The 14363-nt window shown below is 59.0% G+C and overlaps 1 protein-coding gene across 19 annotated transcripts in view; it reads left to right on the top strand.

Annotated features, from left to right (window-relative positions):
* Positions 1-14363, top strand: part of WNK2 (WNK lysine deficient protein kinase 2) — a 117291-nt gene that overhangs the window by 34597 nt on the left and 68331 nt on the right. For all 19 annotated transcript variants that reach the window (XM_070495332.1, XM_044757063.2, XM_070495345.1 and 16 more), the window contains exons 5-8: positions 1198-1355; positions 3909-3997; positions 5753-5972; positions 11425-11707. In XM_070495332.1, coding sequence (XP_070351433.1) covers positions 1198-1355; positions 3909-3997; positions 5753-5972; positions 11425-11707 — 750 coding nt within the window. The remainder of the gene's footprint in view (positions 1-1197; positions 1356-3908; positions 3998-5752; positions 5973-11424; positions 11708-14363) is intronic.

Below are 14363 nucleotides of genomic sequence, written 5' to 3'. Positions count from 1 at the left end.
GCAGCGTCCCTCAGACTCCTGTTCTCTCTCCACTCAGCTCCATTCTTTCTGATGGAATCTTCCAGAACTCTTTTTGCATATACATAAATCTAAACATAGATTCTTGTTTTTCCCAAAATGTTGACTTTTTTTGTTAAACATATAATACGTGTTAAATTGAAATTAGGGGTAAACAAGGAGAAATCGCAACCCCCCAGTAACGTGGCCGCATCTCAGATGTCCACGGAAACGTGGCCCCCACCTGCTTTCTAACACAATTGTGTGTGCTGGTTTGCATCTGCTTTTTTAAAAACCTGGAGCATTTGAAAATCTCCCAGACTCAGCACAGACGGAGAAGGTGAATCAGCTTGTTGAGGTCAGCGGCCTCTTTTCTTTGCATTCAGCTCAGCAAATACTTGGTTGGACCCGTTTTAATGAAAGGTGGTTGTGATTTTTAAAGCAAAAGTCTGTTACAGAAAAACTTAAGAACCCAGAGCAGTGTAACTAAAGGAGAAGTCAGCTGGAACCCCTCCAGATGAGGCCTTTGGTCTGTGCTCGTGGCTCTACGCAGGGAGTCAGCGTGCGCGTGCAGTTGTGTATGTTGTTTATGGCACTCAGCCTACGGTCAAGTCTCCCGTGTCCTTTAAAATTCAGAGTAAGCGTTATTTTAAACCTTTTGTGCTTAGGATGTGTGAGCGGTTCCCACCTTGACACCTGGCTGGTACCTGCCAGGTGAGTGCCGCCTGCCCAGCTGTCCCAGGCAGCTGCCTCATCGTCTGTGCTGCTGCACGCTCTGCGTGTGGGGCCTCTCTGGGGACACGGGGCCTTTCTGGGTTTTCCTAATTGAAGTGGCGCTGTGGGGACCATGAGTTTTTGTCTGCTCTGGGCTATCCAGGCCCGTGGTTAGGAGAGGTGAGCGTGGGGGTCTGCTCCTGGATGTGGCAGCTCTAGCGTTCTGGACACAGACCCCAGCCCCTGGGAAGTAATGGTCTCCCAGCTCTGTGGGCAGGCGGTGGCTCTGCGAACTGATCTGACCCGGACTCAGGAGGGTCTGGGAGAGTTTTGGGGAACTTCTGTCTGCAGAGCACTCCTGGAATCCTGGATTCCAGGTCTGATGGTGCAGAGCGCGGGGGCCGGGCTGACCCTGGCATGTGGACGGGGAGGAGGCGAGGGACTCCTAGGCCCAGTGACCACTGACCCTCTTGCTCTCGGCCACAGGTACCCCTGAGTTCATGGCGCCCGAGATGTACGAGGAGCACTACGACGAGTCTGTGGACGTCTATGCCTTCGGGATGTGCATGCTGGAGATGGCCACCTCGGAGTACCCCTACTCAGAGTGCCAGAACGCTGCCCAGATCTACCGCAAGGTCACCTGTGTAAGTCCACTGGTCACCACGGTGGACCATGCGCCATGGCTGGTCTCTTTGCTCCATGAGATCCTCACAGCAGCCATGTGGGGAGGGGAATGAAGCCACTTTACAGATGGGGAAACTGAGGCCTAGTGGTAGGGTTGCTCAGGTCTCTGGGCTCGAGGTGGAAACCACACAGCAGTAATAGTAATAAGGGTGCTGGGATGGTACCCAGAGGCTGTCACGGTCCACACAGTGCCGTGAGGCTGGGGCACTGGCAGGGCCTTGCCAGGAGGCACTCAGGCCACCCTGGGGGCTGCTGGCTTCCCCATCTTACAGCGGCGTGTCCCCAGGCAGTTATCAGCTTTAATTGCGTGGCTTCGGCTGTGCAAACAGATCCTCCTGTCCTCCCTCTACTATCCTGCTGGGTGGGGAACGGGGAGGGAGCATCCACATCCAGGGCGGAGCAGCTGGGCCTAGAGTTTCTGGGCCCTGGTCCCTCACTGCCCATCTGTGCCTGCGGGCAAGAGGCCCCACGACCCCGAGTCCTGGCTGCCTCGTGCAGACCCCGATGCACCCTCCTTCCTTCTGAAGACACATGAGGAGCCATGGTTCTTGGCACCCGGGGCATCTGCCCCCCATCCCTGAGCCCTCCCTGCAGGTCACAGCTTGTTTCTCCCCTCTGGTTCTTAATTCTAAGTTATCCATCAGTAGTTCACTTTGAGCCCCTCCCATCTGTCGCTGAGGATGCAAGGCAGGAAGGCAGAGTCCTTGGCTGGTGGCACTGTGTCTGTGGGTCAGAGACCCACAGATAGGCGCGCAGCTCCCCGGTGGTGCTGGCTGGAGAGGGTGGGCCCATCGCCTGTGGGCAGTGGTCCTGCGAGGGGCTGGGGGTGAATTCGAGGGGTGTCAGGTTTTGGAGTGGTGCCTGGGTGCAGGTTCTGGTTTGCACAGATGGATGGGATGGTGGTGCATCCACTGGGCTTGGTGAGACAGAGACTGAGCCCCCTGGGCACGTGTTCCTTGGCCACCCTGGTTCTCCAGCAGCCTCGCTGCCCGTCTTTGGGCCCTGGGAAACAGGACACTGGCCAGGGTCCCAGGGCTCCTCTGTGGACCCCTGTTGGTCTGGGCAAAGTAGGGCTCAGCCCCACCCTGCCTCCCTGAGGAAACCAGGCCGGAGGCATGTTGCTGATCCTTGGTGTGTCATCTGCAGCGACGCCCTTGCCCTCGGCCCTGCCCCCGAGTCCTGTGGTTCCTCACTTCTCACCCACATGCTGGTGCAGCCTCCCACATCAGCCCCTGACCCCAGGGTCTCTCTGGGTCTTGAGGTGTCCTCTGCCATCAGCTGCCTGACTCCGTGCTTCTGAGCCTGGAGACGTGAGCCCCTTCAAAACAGCACCTTGTTATTCTGGCACATTCTTCACCTGCTTTGGGGGCCTCAGCCTTTCAGAGATTAAATGACACTGTATGCACACACTTACTTGTGTTTATAGTGTCTCAGGTCTTCTGCCCCCGTGGGGACCCTGCCCTTCCTCCTGGTGTAATTAAATCTTTTTCTCTTGGCTTCAGTGGAACAGCAGAGGCCTCAACTCTGAGGGGGACCCTCGGCCGCTCCTGAAGCCCAGGGTCCTGCGTCTGTTGCTCACATACTCCCCTGCACGTTGGGTGCAGTGTGACTCCCGCTGGCTGCGGGCACAGGGCCTGGAGGTCCGGGGGCCCAGCCAGGCAGTGGAGCTGCTGGGGGTCCTGCTCTTGGGTCTGCCCCCGGGCTAGGGGCACGCCTCTCCCTCCCCGCCATGGGAAAACGCAGGCTTCACGTTCTCGACGTTCAAAAAAGAACGCCAGGACAAGGCCTTTGGAGGCGCAGTTTTGTTGAGGGAGGAAGAACATGGGGCTGGAGCCCCCAGTGTGTTTTAAAACCAGGTGCCCCTCCCTGAGTCCCCTCCCCCAGCAGATGGCAGACAGATGCTGCAGCAGGTCCTGCTTGTGCTGGACCCCTCTGCCTGCGTCTGGGCTCTGGGCTGGCTGAGCCGTGGCCGCCCCCAGGCTGGCACCTGCTGGGTCCCTGGTCGGTGTGGACACTCGGCCACCCCTTGTCCCTGCTGCCTGAAAGTCACCCAGCCTGGCTGTGGCTGTGGAACAAGCCACCAGGCCTTGAAAGTCAGCCCCACCTGTGGCCACAATGGGGCTTGAGCCTCTGGTGGCCCTCGGCCAGTGGCAGCAGCCACAGAGAGTGCCCTCAGCACCCTTGAGTGGGCATGTGGTGAGATGGGAAGCCTCTGTGGGGGTGGGTCCTCGTCCAACAGGGATGCTCTGCTGGCAGGTGGGTGTGTATCCTCGGGCAGATCTGCCCTGTCCCGCTCCGTCCCCTCTGTGCAGTGACGGGCTGGTTGGGAGGAGCGAGCATCCCCCGAGTCTTTCTTCCCCAGACCTCACTACTCCCAGACGTCATTCCCAAGTGGGGACTTGGGATGGAATGAACCCCAGAATGAGCCTCATGCCCTTCTGCCTTCTCCTCTGCTGGGCTGGTGTGAGGCGAGAGGCCAATTCGGTGTCAGGTGACTGCTCATCTCTTTTCAGGGCATCAAGCCAGCCAGCTTTGAGAAAGTGCACGATCCCGAAATCAAGGAGATCATTGGGGAGTGTATCTGCAAAAACAAGGAGGAGAGGTGAGTCCCATGCCACGTGGGGTCAGGTGCTCTCGCTGACGTTGCTCCAGCTGGTCTGCAGAGCTGGGTTCCCCCAAGAAGAGGTTTAGGAGATGGATAGGCCACTTCAGGCCGCCATGTCCTGGGTGCCAGCGAGCCTGCTGGGCAGTCAGGGCACAGCCGCGGCCTGGCCTCTGCTGCCTGGATGGTTCTGGAGCCCCCTCCTTTCTCCTTTGCTGGCTGCTTCTTGCCCACCCAGCCTGGAGCATGGGAGCTCCTGGGGCCTCGCTCTGCCCTCATTCCTTTTTCCGTGCATTTTCCCCGGTGGGCCCATCCATACCCACGGCCTAGAGGACACCCCCGTGCCTGCCTCCCGATGCATCTCATCTTGCCCTCTTCTCAACTCCGGGCTGCATGCACCTGTGTCTGAGTCACCTCAAGTCACAGGTTCAAGGCAGAGCCCTCACGATCCCCCAAACCAGCCCCACCTCAGATTAGGGCCCCTCCTTCCTCAGCTGGTCAGCCAGGGAGCCTGGCCTGCATCCTGAGCCTTCCTCCCTCCCCCCTCTTCGGCCCTCTTCCCCCCAGAGCCCTCTATCCCTCCTCCTTCTCTCCTCCCTCACCTCCTCCTCGCCCCCTCGGGTGCCCTCCTTGCCCCTGCACCCCTAGCACATGCCCCTCATCCCATCCCCGTCCCCAGCATTCACCCCTGTCTTTCCCAAGGCTGTCACTTCTTTCACAGCGGCCCTGTCCTGATCCCTAGGTCTTCTCTCTGCCCCCTGCAATTATCCTGTTTTATTCTCTAAGAAAAATACTAAAAAGTTGTGAAATATAACCCACACCAGAAAAGTACAGAAACAACCCTGTAGAGCCAAGGAGTCCTCAGAGCAGACCCTGTGTGTGAGACCACCTCCCAGACAGAGCCCCAGGGCCCATGACCTTCCCCCTGCCAGGGGCAGTGACCTCCACACCCCCCAGGAACTATGACCTCTGTCCCCTCAGGAGCCATGACCTCTGCCCCGCAACGGCCATGACCCCCTCCCCCCAGGGGCCAATACCTCCAAGACCCTGGGCATTTGTTGCCCTTGGTGAAGGTCACTCACTGAGCTGTGACCCGCAGGCCATCCAGGGGGGTGGTCTCCATCTGCCCAGGGGGGTGGGCCACTGGACTTCGCAGCCCAGGGTGACCACACACAGGACCCTGGGAGGACGCCAGGCCCGGGACAGCACCTGGATCCCTTCCTGCTGGAGACGGGAACTGACCTAGTGTTTGGGGATGTGGATTTGGGTGACAAAGTGGTTACCATGGCAACACCCAGCAGCCACACTCCTCAGCATCCTGGGGAGCCCCTGAAAATGTCCCTCTCCCAAGGCCAAGACCCCTCAGGTGCCCGTGTGAGCTCTGGGATGTGGTCAGCCTCGCTGTCCGGTTCAGTCTTCCCTGGAGCAGGTGTCTTGTGGTGACTGAGCCCACAGCTCCTCCGCAGGCCTGTCTGCACGGCACGGAGCCTGGGTGAAAACTCTGAATTCCCTGAATCTCACAGCGGCATGTGTTCTTTTTGTAACGAGGGAGAACGAGTCTTAGAGACTGCACAGTGAAGTGTGATCTCCTCCCTGGGAGCTAGGGAAGTACATGTAAACTGTTGGGTGCCGTTCCCGAGGCCAGAGCCTGCCCACTGGGCGGTACAGTCAGGGAACGTTCTGGAGGGAGCACCCTGTGTGCACGGCCCCTCGGCAGGTGTGCCCGCGCCCTGCTCGTCAGCCGCCCCTCCGCAGGTACGAGATCAAAGACCTGCTCAGCCATGCCTTCTTCGCGGAGGACACCGGCGTCAGGGTGGAGCTGGCCGAGGAGGACCACGGCAGGAAGTCCACCATCGCTCTGCGGCTCTGGGTTGAGGACCCCAAGAAACTGAAGGGCAAGCCCAAGGACAACGGGGCCATTGAGTTCACCTTTGACCTGGAGAGGGAGACGCCGGACGACGTGGCCCAGGAGATGGTAAGGTGGCCCCTTGCGGCCAAAAATGCAGGTGTGTGCCTTGAGAGCATGTGGTTTCCAACGGTTAGAGCGAGGTCAGAAGGGCGCGCGGTCCAGTGGTGAGCGGCAGGCCTGGGGCGCGCACAGGATCCCCAGCCATGTGGGGCGCGGGGCGTGGGGAGAGGTCTCCCGCTGCACAGGCGCAGGACCTGGTGCACAGAGGGACCTGGCCTTGATGTGTCAGGAGAGGCCTGCTTATGACCGGATTCTTGCTGCCTTGGCACTTGCGCGGGCCCTGGAGTTCCATTTTCCATCTGCTGCTGAGGGGCACTGTGGTCCGAGGGCACGGGGTTGCAGGGGTGCGGAGGGAAGATGTGCACGTAAGAAATAAGTGAGACGGTGATTTTCACTAGAAAAACGGAGGGAGAGTGAAGCCAGCGCACGTGGCGGGAGAGCGCGCTCGGTCACAGAAGCGCACGGTCTCTTCCACTTTCTTGGATCAACCTTTCCCTGAACGCAGCACATGTCAGAAACTTAGCAAGTCCCATGGGTTCGGCTACTGGGTTCTCACAGCTGGACTCCTGGGCCCGTGTGGGTTCGGGAGGAGGAAGTGGTCTGCGGCTGGACGGTGGGCTGGAAGAGCTGGGAGGGCAGCAGCCTGTGCAGGCTCGGGTGGGCAGCAGATCCGCGTGACCAGCCTGGGCTGACTCCACTGCTCCCCGAGGCCCTGCTCAGATGAGGAAACTGAGGCTGGCTGTGCTGCGTGAGGTGTGGGAGCCACAGCCGTGAGGGCACTTGGTGGGCTTGGGGGCCCAGGCATGTGGCGGGTGAAGGGTCCGTGGAGCTTGGTGTAGGTGGTGCAACAGGTCAGTGTGGGGCAGGAGCGGGAGCCGTGTGGCCAGCCAGGGCCCTGCCTTCCACTGGACAGCGGCCTGTGTCCCCACTGTGTCTGGCACATGCAGGCCATGTGATGTCCCGCTAAGGGGCCAGAGCCCAGGTCAGGACCACCCCCACTTTCCTGACTGCCGGTCACATCCTTGGTCCCAGAAACAGAGATGCCTCTGCTGTAAGTGAATTTAATGGGGTCAGTCAGCTCCGTGCTTCCGGAGGCCTTTCGATGACCGTGTGGTATGCAGTTGAATCGCCGTGTACTTGCAGGGAGTGGCACTAAGATAATTACCAGCCGCTAGTCCTGTGAATTCAGGACCCCGTTTCCCCTCGTGCTGTGACACTGCGGTCCCTTTTGGCTTTCTGCTGGAATTTAAAGCACAAACAAGTGACAGTGAGGCAGTGCATGCGGCAGCCTGTGAGATGAGGTTCTGGAGTGGGGGTCGCATCCTGGAGCAGCGATGGGCACTGGGGAACCTGGCCACCAGTGTTCCCTGTCCAGGTGTCAGCAGGAGGGTAGGCCGGCCTCGAGGGGCACAGCCCCACGTGGAGATGGGGTGGGTCCTGGGGTGGCCTTGAGTGAGTGTGTGGGTTGGGGCTGCTGGGGCCAGGGGACTCAGGAAGCACAAGCAGTGAGCACGCCCTGGTCACCCCCAGCATCGTGCCTGCTCTGCGCTGGGCTGTTGGGCACCTTCCTGCATGAGGTGGGGGGTTCGGGTGGGAGCTGAGCGTGGGTCAGGTGCTGCAGCGACGGGAGAGGACAACAGGACGTCAGCACACACGGATTCCCCGTGGCGGCGTGTCCTGGAGGTGCACAGGACCCAGACGCACGGTGCTATCTGTGCTGCGGTGGCCGGGTGCTCCTTCTGCCCAGTTCGTCCCAGATGCTCTTTGGTTGTAAGAAGGTGGTGCCCCAATGTGCTAGGCCCCTTCCCGGGATGCTTACCCTCCACAGAGGACTCACCTTCCTCTGCCTCAACACTGAGGACAGGAGTACCAGCCTCCTCCTGCAGCCCCACCCTGTCCCGCCCTGGAGCATGCGCGCTGCGGCCTCTGCACCAAGTTCATGTGCCCGGCTGGACCCCGGGGCGTGGTGTCTCCGCCAGTTCACAGCCTGGGTGCAGCACTCCCCCTCCCCCCATCTCCTTTAAAAGCACTTTCCCGTGTTTGGACATCCTCCGTGAAGTGTGGCATCCACACAGAAGGCGAGTCGCTGTGTTCCATTAAAGAATAATAATAAAACAACACGTACTACTGGTCTCTGTAAGAAACAGCAGGCCTAGTGCCTTGGGAGCTGCCTGTCATGATGAGCTGACAGCAGCCTCGGCCCCTTGGCCGGTCTCAGTCCTGCGTGAGCCCCGGTGAGCTGGACTCTGCTCCTGGCTCCTAGCTGGACCTTGCAGGTCAGCGTGGGGGCCCGGCTCTTGGTCAGGTTCCACCCTCCCCGCCCATGTGTCGACAGAGAGCCAACATTGGGGTCCAGGGCCTCCTGGTGGGTCCCAGGGCTTGGCGGAGGAGGTCCTAGTGGGCGGAGATTCAGGACCCACTCCCCTGGCTGCTCTGTGGGGCGGTCACTTACCCATGGCTGTAGCTCAACACACCTACTTCTTCAAAACTTAGAGTAGTGTAAGGAGGAGACAGCCAGTGCTGGGCGTCGTGAACAGGCAGCAGCTTGCCGAAGAGATGCAGTGGCACGTAGGGTGTCACCCCACCTCCAGTGGTAGGGGCCTGCAGCAGGTTGGGGTGGCCTTGTTCTTAACCCCCGAGATCAGCGTGTGTCGGGTGTTGAAGAAGTTCTGGAGCCAGACAAGGCCGCCCTCAGGGTGGGAGGGAGCCCATGCCACAGCTCTCTCCTCTCCCTCTGGAATCACCTCCCGGCAGGTCCTGCAGGCGGGGACGTGGGGAGGGTGCGCGTCGACATGGGTCAGAGTGAAGACACCCGGGATCTGAGAGGAGGACGGGTTCTCCAGAGACCTGGGCTGGCTCTGGTCTAGAGTGACCCGTCAGTAGGACCTCCAGGGACAGGAGCTTGAGGCCCAGCCCAGGGGTTCTTGCGTCCGCCGTGCAGCCCTTCCTCCCGCCTTCACGGCCTCCGGATAATGGGACGTTGCAGTGCAGCACAGAACGTGGCTGAATTCTCCCTGTTCGGGAAAAAATAGAAGCAGCACCTTGGAGAGGCTCGCTGGGGGTGACTGTGAACACGGAGGTGGGAGGGAAAGTGGGTCACGGGCAGGTAGCCGCAGTGGCGGCTTGTCTGTGGGTCGCCTTCTTTCCAGCGGCCTCTGCTGGGTCCGCCAGGTCAGCCGTGTGGGCCCTGCTGGTGGGCGGGCGGGTGGGGGCTTTGGCCCAGCCTCGGCCCTCGCATGTGTCCCGGCTGCATGGACCTGCTCACTCCCACCGTCCTGGCGAGGAGACCTCGGCACCATCTGCGGAGTCTCAGCAGCAAATCTGTCACGGGGTTGACTTCTGGAAGTTTCTTGAAGTCATCACAGACTTAGAGAAGCATTGCAAATGCACAACAAAGAACCGTTTGAAGTGACTGATGTCTGGCCTGATGCCCGGCACCCCCAAAATACTGTGTACCTGGACCTTCCTGTGCAGCTGCCTTGGCCCTCAGACCTGGGAGAGCAGCCGGTCCTGCTCAGGGCCCCGTTGTCCAGCGTCAAGGTTGCGCCTTTCGTCAGTGGTCTGCGTGAAGGGCTGGCTGGCCGTCCCGGCTCAGCACCCTCTGTGTCCATCAGCATGTCCGCAGGAACGCTTGCCACCGTGGCCACCCCCTGGGAACGCACCCTCGGTCATGTGGTTGAACGGGTCTACCTGGGGATCCACACGAAGCTGTAGTTAATAACTGTTTCATAGGGAGGTACCTGGCAACTGTGTAAATATTGCATTTTCACCAAACTTTCCATTTATGTATGTCTTTGTGACCCATGGTTTCCCTTTTATTTAGTAGATAACGTGCTCCATCACCTTCGCTTCTCAATAGTCCATCCCAAATGCAGCTCTGTGCACACTCGGGTCACACGGTCTCCAGGTCGGGATTCTGAGAGTGACTGAGCAGGCGCTTCTGGCTCAGGGCCCCTCGTGAGGGCAGCCGGGTGTCTGCTGGGGCTGACTGGGGTGAGGGTTGGTGTCCGTGCTTGCTCACCAGGTCGAGTTCTCAGCCAAGTGGGATGTTCCATAGGGCTGCTTGCGACGCAGCTTCACGTGAGCAAGTGATCCACAGAGAGACTGAGAGACAGAGCGAGAGGGAGAGATGGAGACTGAGAGACAGAGAGAGCAGGAGAGACAGAGACCGAGAGAGAGACAGAGACTGAGAGATGGAGAGAGAGAGAGACACTGAGAGACAGAGACAGAGACTAAGAGACGGAGACAGAGTGAGAGGAGAGAAGGTGAGACTGCAGGTGTGTGCTGCTGTGTAACCCTAGGGTGGCAGTGATGCTCGTCACTTCTGCCACCACAGAGCACTTGTGTCCCCCTCTGGGTATTTGCGGACACGTCCTTCAAACTCTCCTGGTACTGCTGTGTATTTTGATGCTCAGAATGTCCCAGATTCGGCCAGTGGGAGGCCGTGGTGCTGGCTCCCGTGTTGTCCTGCACGTCGTCAGGTTGTCATTCTCCAAGCGTCCTCTCAGCACAGTGAGATGTCCAGGCCGCTCCTCTCCCTGGGGGCCCGGACCTGCCGTCCATGGGGAACCCCACCCTCTCACAGTGGTCTGGCTCCTATATGCTGTGGGTCATGGCTGCCCCGGGCCCACAACCATGCTCTCTTCCTTGTACACATACTGTGCTGTGTACACACATACCCGTGTCTACCTCTGTGTGTGTTTACGTCTGTTGTACATTGGAAATGGTGAGTTCACACGGTTCCCATCCCGAGCCACAAGGTCTGTCTCTGGTTTTCTCCCTTCCCTCGTGGGGAATCCTGTGGTGATGGCTGGGAGCCTGGCTTCCGCTCTTTTGTGGTTTTGCCACAAATATCCTCAGAGAGAGCCATGTGTTTCCTGGAGATCAGTGGCTCCTTTACAGACACTCTTAAACACTCTGTTGGGTAAATTGAGTTCAGGGTTTTGTCAGGCACCGTGCACACCCTCCTGGTCTCAAGTTACAAAGTGCGCCTCCTGCCCCAGCCTCCACGACTTCTCAGAGAATGGCAAGACGGGCCGGCTGCAGCTCCTTGTCCCTGTGCCCGAGCACACAGATGCACCCAGGACCCCTTCCTGCCCTCGGCCAGCACAGGCAAGGGCTCCAGGAAGCCCCAGGCCCTGCAGGGGGGCAGGTTGGGGTGCCTCTGCCTCAGTCACCCACCTGCAGTTTCTGGCACCTGCTCTCCCAGGAGTGGGCCCAGGGCGGGTTCAGATGGTCGCTCTTCTTGCGGACTTATGCTCGATGGCGGGAGGACATTTACTTACAGGGTGATGAGAGCGTCCTGAGAGGAACGAACTGGGGGTGAGGGACTGAGGAGAGGACTTTGAGTGGAGACCCCATGAGGGGGAGGCGGCTGTGCAGATGGCAGGGCCAGCCCAGCAGTGGGACGAGACGGGCAGGCCTGGTCTCGGTAATGACATGGTGACTCCCTTTGCAGATCGAGTCGGGATTCTTCCACGAGAGTGACCTGAAGATCGTGGCCAAGTCCATCCGTGACCGTGTGGCATTGATCCAGTGGCGGCGGGAGAGGATCTGGCCCGCGCTGCAGCCCAGGGAGAAGCAGGACCCAGGCAGCCCCGACAGGGCCAGGGGCCCACCCGCACCCCTGCAGGTCCAGGTGACCTACCACACGCAGGCTGGGCCACCGGAGCCCGAGGAGCCCGAGGCCGACCAGCACCTCCTCCCCCCCGCGCTGCCGGCCAGCGCCACCTCCTTGGCCTGTGAGTGCTGCCCCTCCGCGTCCCCGAGCCCCCACGGGCTTGGACAGTTGGCGTAGGCGAGCGTTTTCCCAGGGGGATCGGGAGCATACCCGGTGCTGCACAGAGAACTGTGACCAGAGAGCTTTAAGGCTGGCTCAAGTCCAGCTTCTGGGGACGGGGGACAACTGTTTATGCAGATGCAGGACCTCGCGTGCCCCGCGCCAGCGAGGGCATGGTGGCTCAGTCTGGTTACTTGTCCCATCTGAGGATGTCAGTCCCGGCCACACAGGGCTCCTGAGGGCTGTACCCCACCCCAGTGGGGCGTCTGGTCCGGGATGCCACTGCCCAGGGGCTGCCAGTGGTGGTGCCTTGGTCTCGGTTCTGGCCTTTGCCACTGTGAGTATCCATTCTCAAGGTTATCTGCCTTCCGGTGCTGGACCTTCGAGGCCTTTAGTAAGATTGAGGGAATGCTGCCGATGGGTTGGCGGGAATCGTTTTTATCCAGCTTCCTCAGACCACTGGGAGAGAGTCCAGTGTCTTCTGCACGTCTGGGCCAACAAGTGTCCTCCTCTGCCCTCAGCGTCCCCAAAATTTGACTGTGCTCTGAGGATGGGGGACGTGGCCTTTCTGTCTGTTCTGTGGACAAGCACGGAGTGAAATGGCAGGGCCGAGCCCCTGCCCAGGCCACCATTTCAGTTTATTCCTGCGGAAAGACCGAAATAGTCTGTTTAATGTATTTAATAGGCACATCCTTCATTTGTCATTAAAATAGCCACATGTTCTTCAGTCGGCTGCTTCAGTTCAAACTGCGGCTGGCCGTCACTTTGAGATATTGGTCGGCTGCTTCCTTCCCTCCACCTGACCAGGTTTGCTCTGGAGAATAAAATGGCAACATCAGCGCTCCATTTTCTGATAAACCAAAAAATTAATTGAAGAGGGTAAAGGTTTTGTAGGAAAACCTCCCTGTGTCTGACACCCTACTGCACACTTGAGAAGCTTAGTTATTGGTTGCACAATTTCCAGGACGGGAATTGAGATGTTTCCTCTTGTCGCCCGTTGAAGAGACAGTCTGGAGCCTAGTGTATGCCCCACTGTGGTCAGCTGTCAAGGTGCAGGTTCCACCTGCTGTGCAGACATGAATCGACGGGGGGTTCAGTCAGGGTGGGCGTTCTGCCTGCAAACAGACCCCGTCCTGTCTGACTGAGAACAGGTCTGTGTGCCTCACACAGGGGCCACACTTCTCAAATCGGGTTTTATCTGTTTATTGTAATTTATTTAAAGTAGATAATATAGTCGGATCACATAAAATTCAAGAATTCCCAGAGGGTATACAGTGAAAGACAGCTAACTTTCCTCCCTGGAGGCCACTGATATTGCCCGTCTCTTACTGTCCCTTCCAGAGAGAATCTACACATGCAGTCTGCCACGCACGTACTCACATGCATAGCACACACGTATATCCATACACACCCACACACACGCATATGCAGACACATGCAGGCTCACAGTGCACACCACCCGCGTGCATGTGCGCACACGCACACATCCACATGCATGCACACCCACACACGCACACATCCACATGCATGCACACCCACACACGCACACATCCACATGCATGCACACCCACACACGCACACATCCACATGCATGCACACCCACACACGCACACATCCAAATGCATGCACACCCACACACGCACACATCCACATGCATGCACACCCACACACGCACACATCCACATGCATGCACACCCACACACGCACACATCCACATGCATGCACACCCACACACGCACGCATCCACATGCATGCACACGCACACATCCACATGCATGCACACCCACACACGCACACATCCACATGCATGCACACCCACACACGCGCACATCCACATGCATGCACACCCACACACGCGCACATCCACATGCATGCACACCCACACACGCACACATCCACATGCATGCACACACACACACGCACACATCCACATGCATGCACACCCACACACGCACACATCCACATGCATGCACACCCACACACGCGCACATCCACATGCATGCACACCCACACACGCGCACATCCACATGCATGCACACCCACACACGCACACATCCACATGCATGCACACCCACACACGCACACATCCACATGCATGCACACCCACACACGCGCACATCCACATGCATGCACACCCACACACGCACACATCCACATGCATGCACACCCACACACGCACACATCCACATGCATGCACACCCACACACGCACACATCCACATGCATGCACACCCACACATGCACACATCCACATGCATACACACACATGCACACACGTGCACACAGGCACACCCACAAACATGCATTCACACACGCGCACACCCCCCATGTCTCCCTCTATCCCAGGACCCACAGCTCCTGCACACGCTCTTCTGTGCCTTGCTCTGGTCACAACAGAAAGCCTGTGTGCATCGTCCCTCTGGCTGCAGTGCCCTTGGATGGCTGGACCGCCCTGTGCTTCGTAGAGGTGAACTGATGGGGATGCCAGGCAGCACATGCGCCACTGGAGAAGGGGCCTGGTCTTAAGTGACAAGACAGGCAAACACACACACTGTCTTTGTCTGAAGGAACAGCAGACGTTGTATTTTGTGATTCTGCGCCACATACTCTGTTAACTGC

This window comes from Equus asinus, chromosome 23 (assembly GCF_041296235.1).
Source record: "Equus asinus isolate D_3611 breed Donkey chromosome 23, EquAss-T2T_v2, whole genome shotgun sequence".
Lineage (NCBI taxonomy): Eukaryota > Metazoa > Chordata > Mammalia > Perissodactyla > Equidae > Equus > Equus asinus.
The sequence above is the reverse complement of the archived record's forward strand: the minus strand, read 5'-3'. Positions and strand labels throughout refer to the sequence as shown.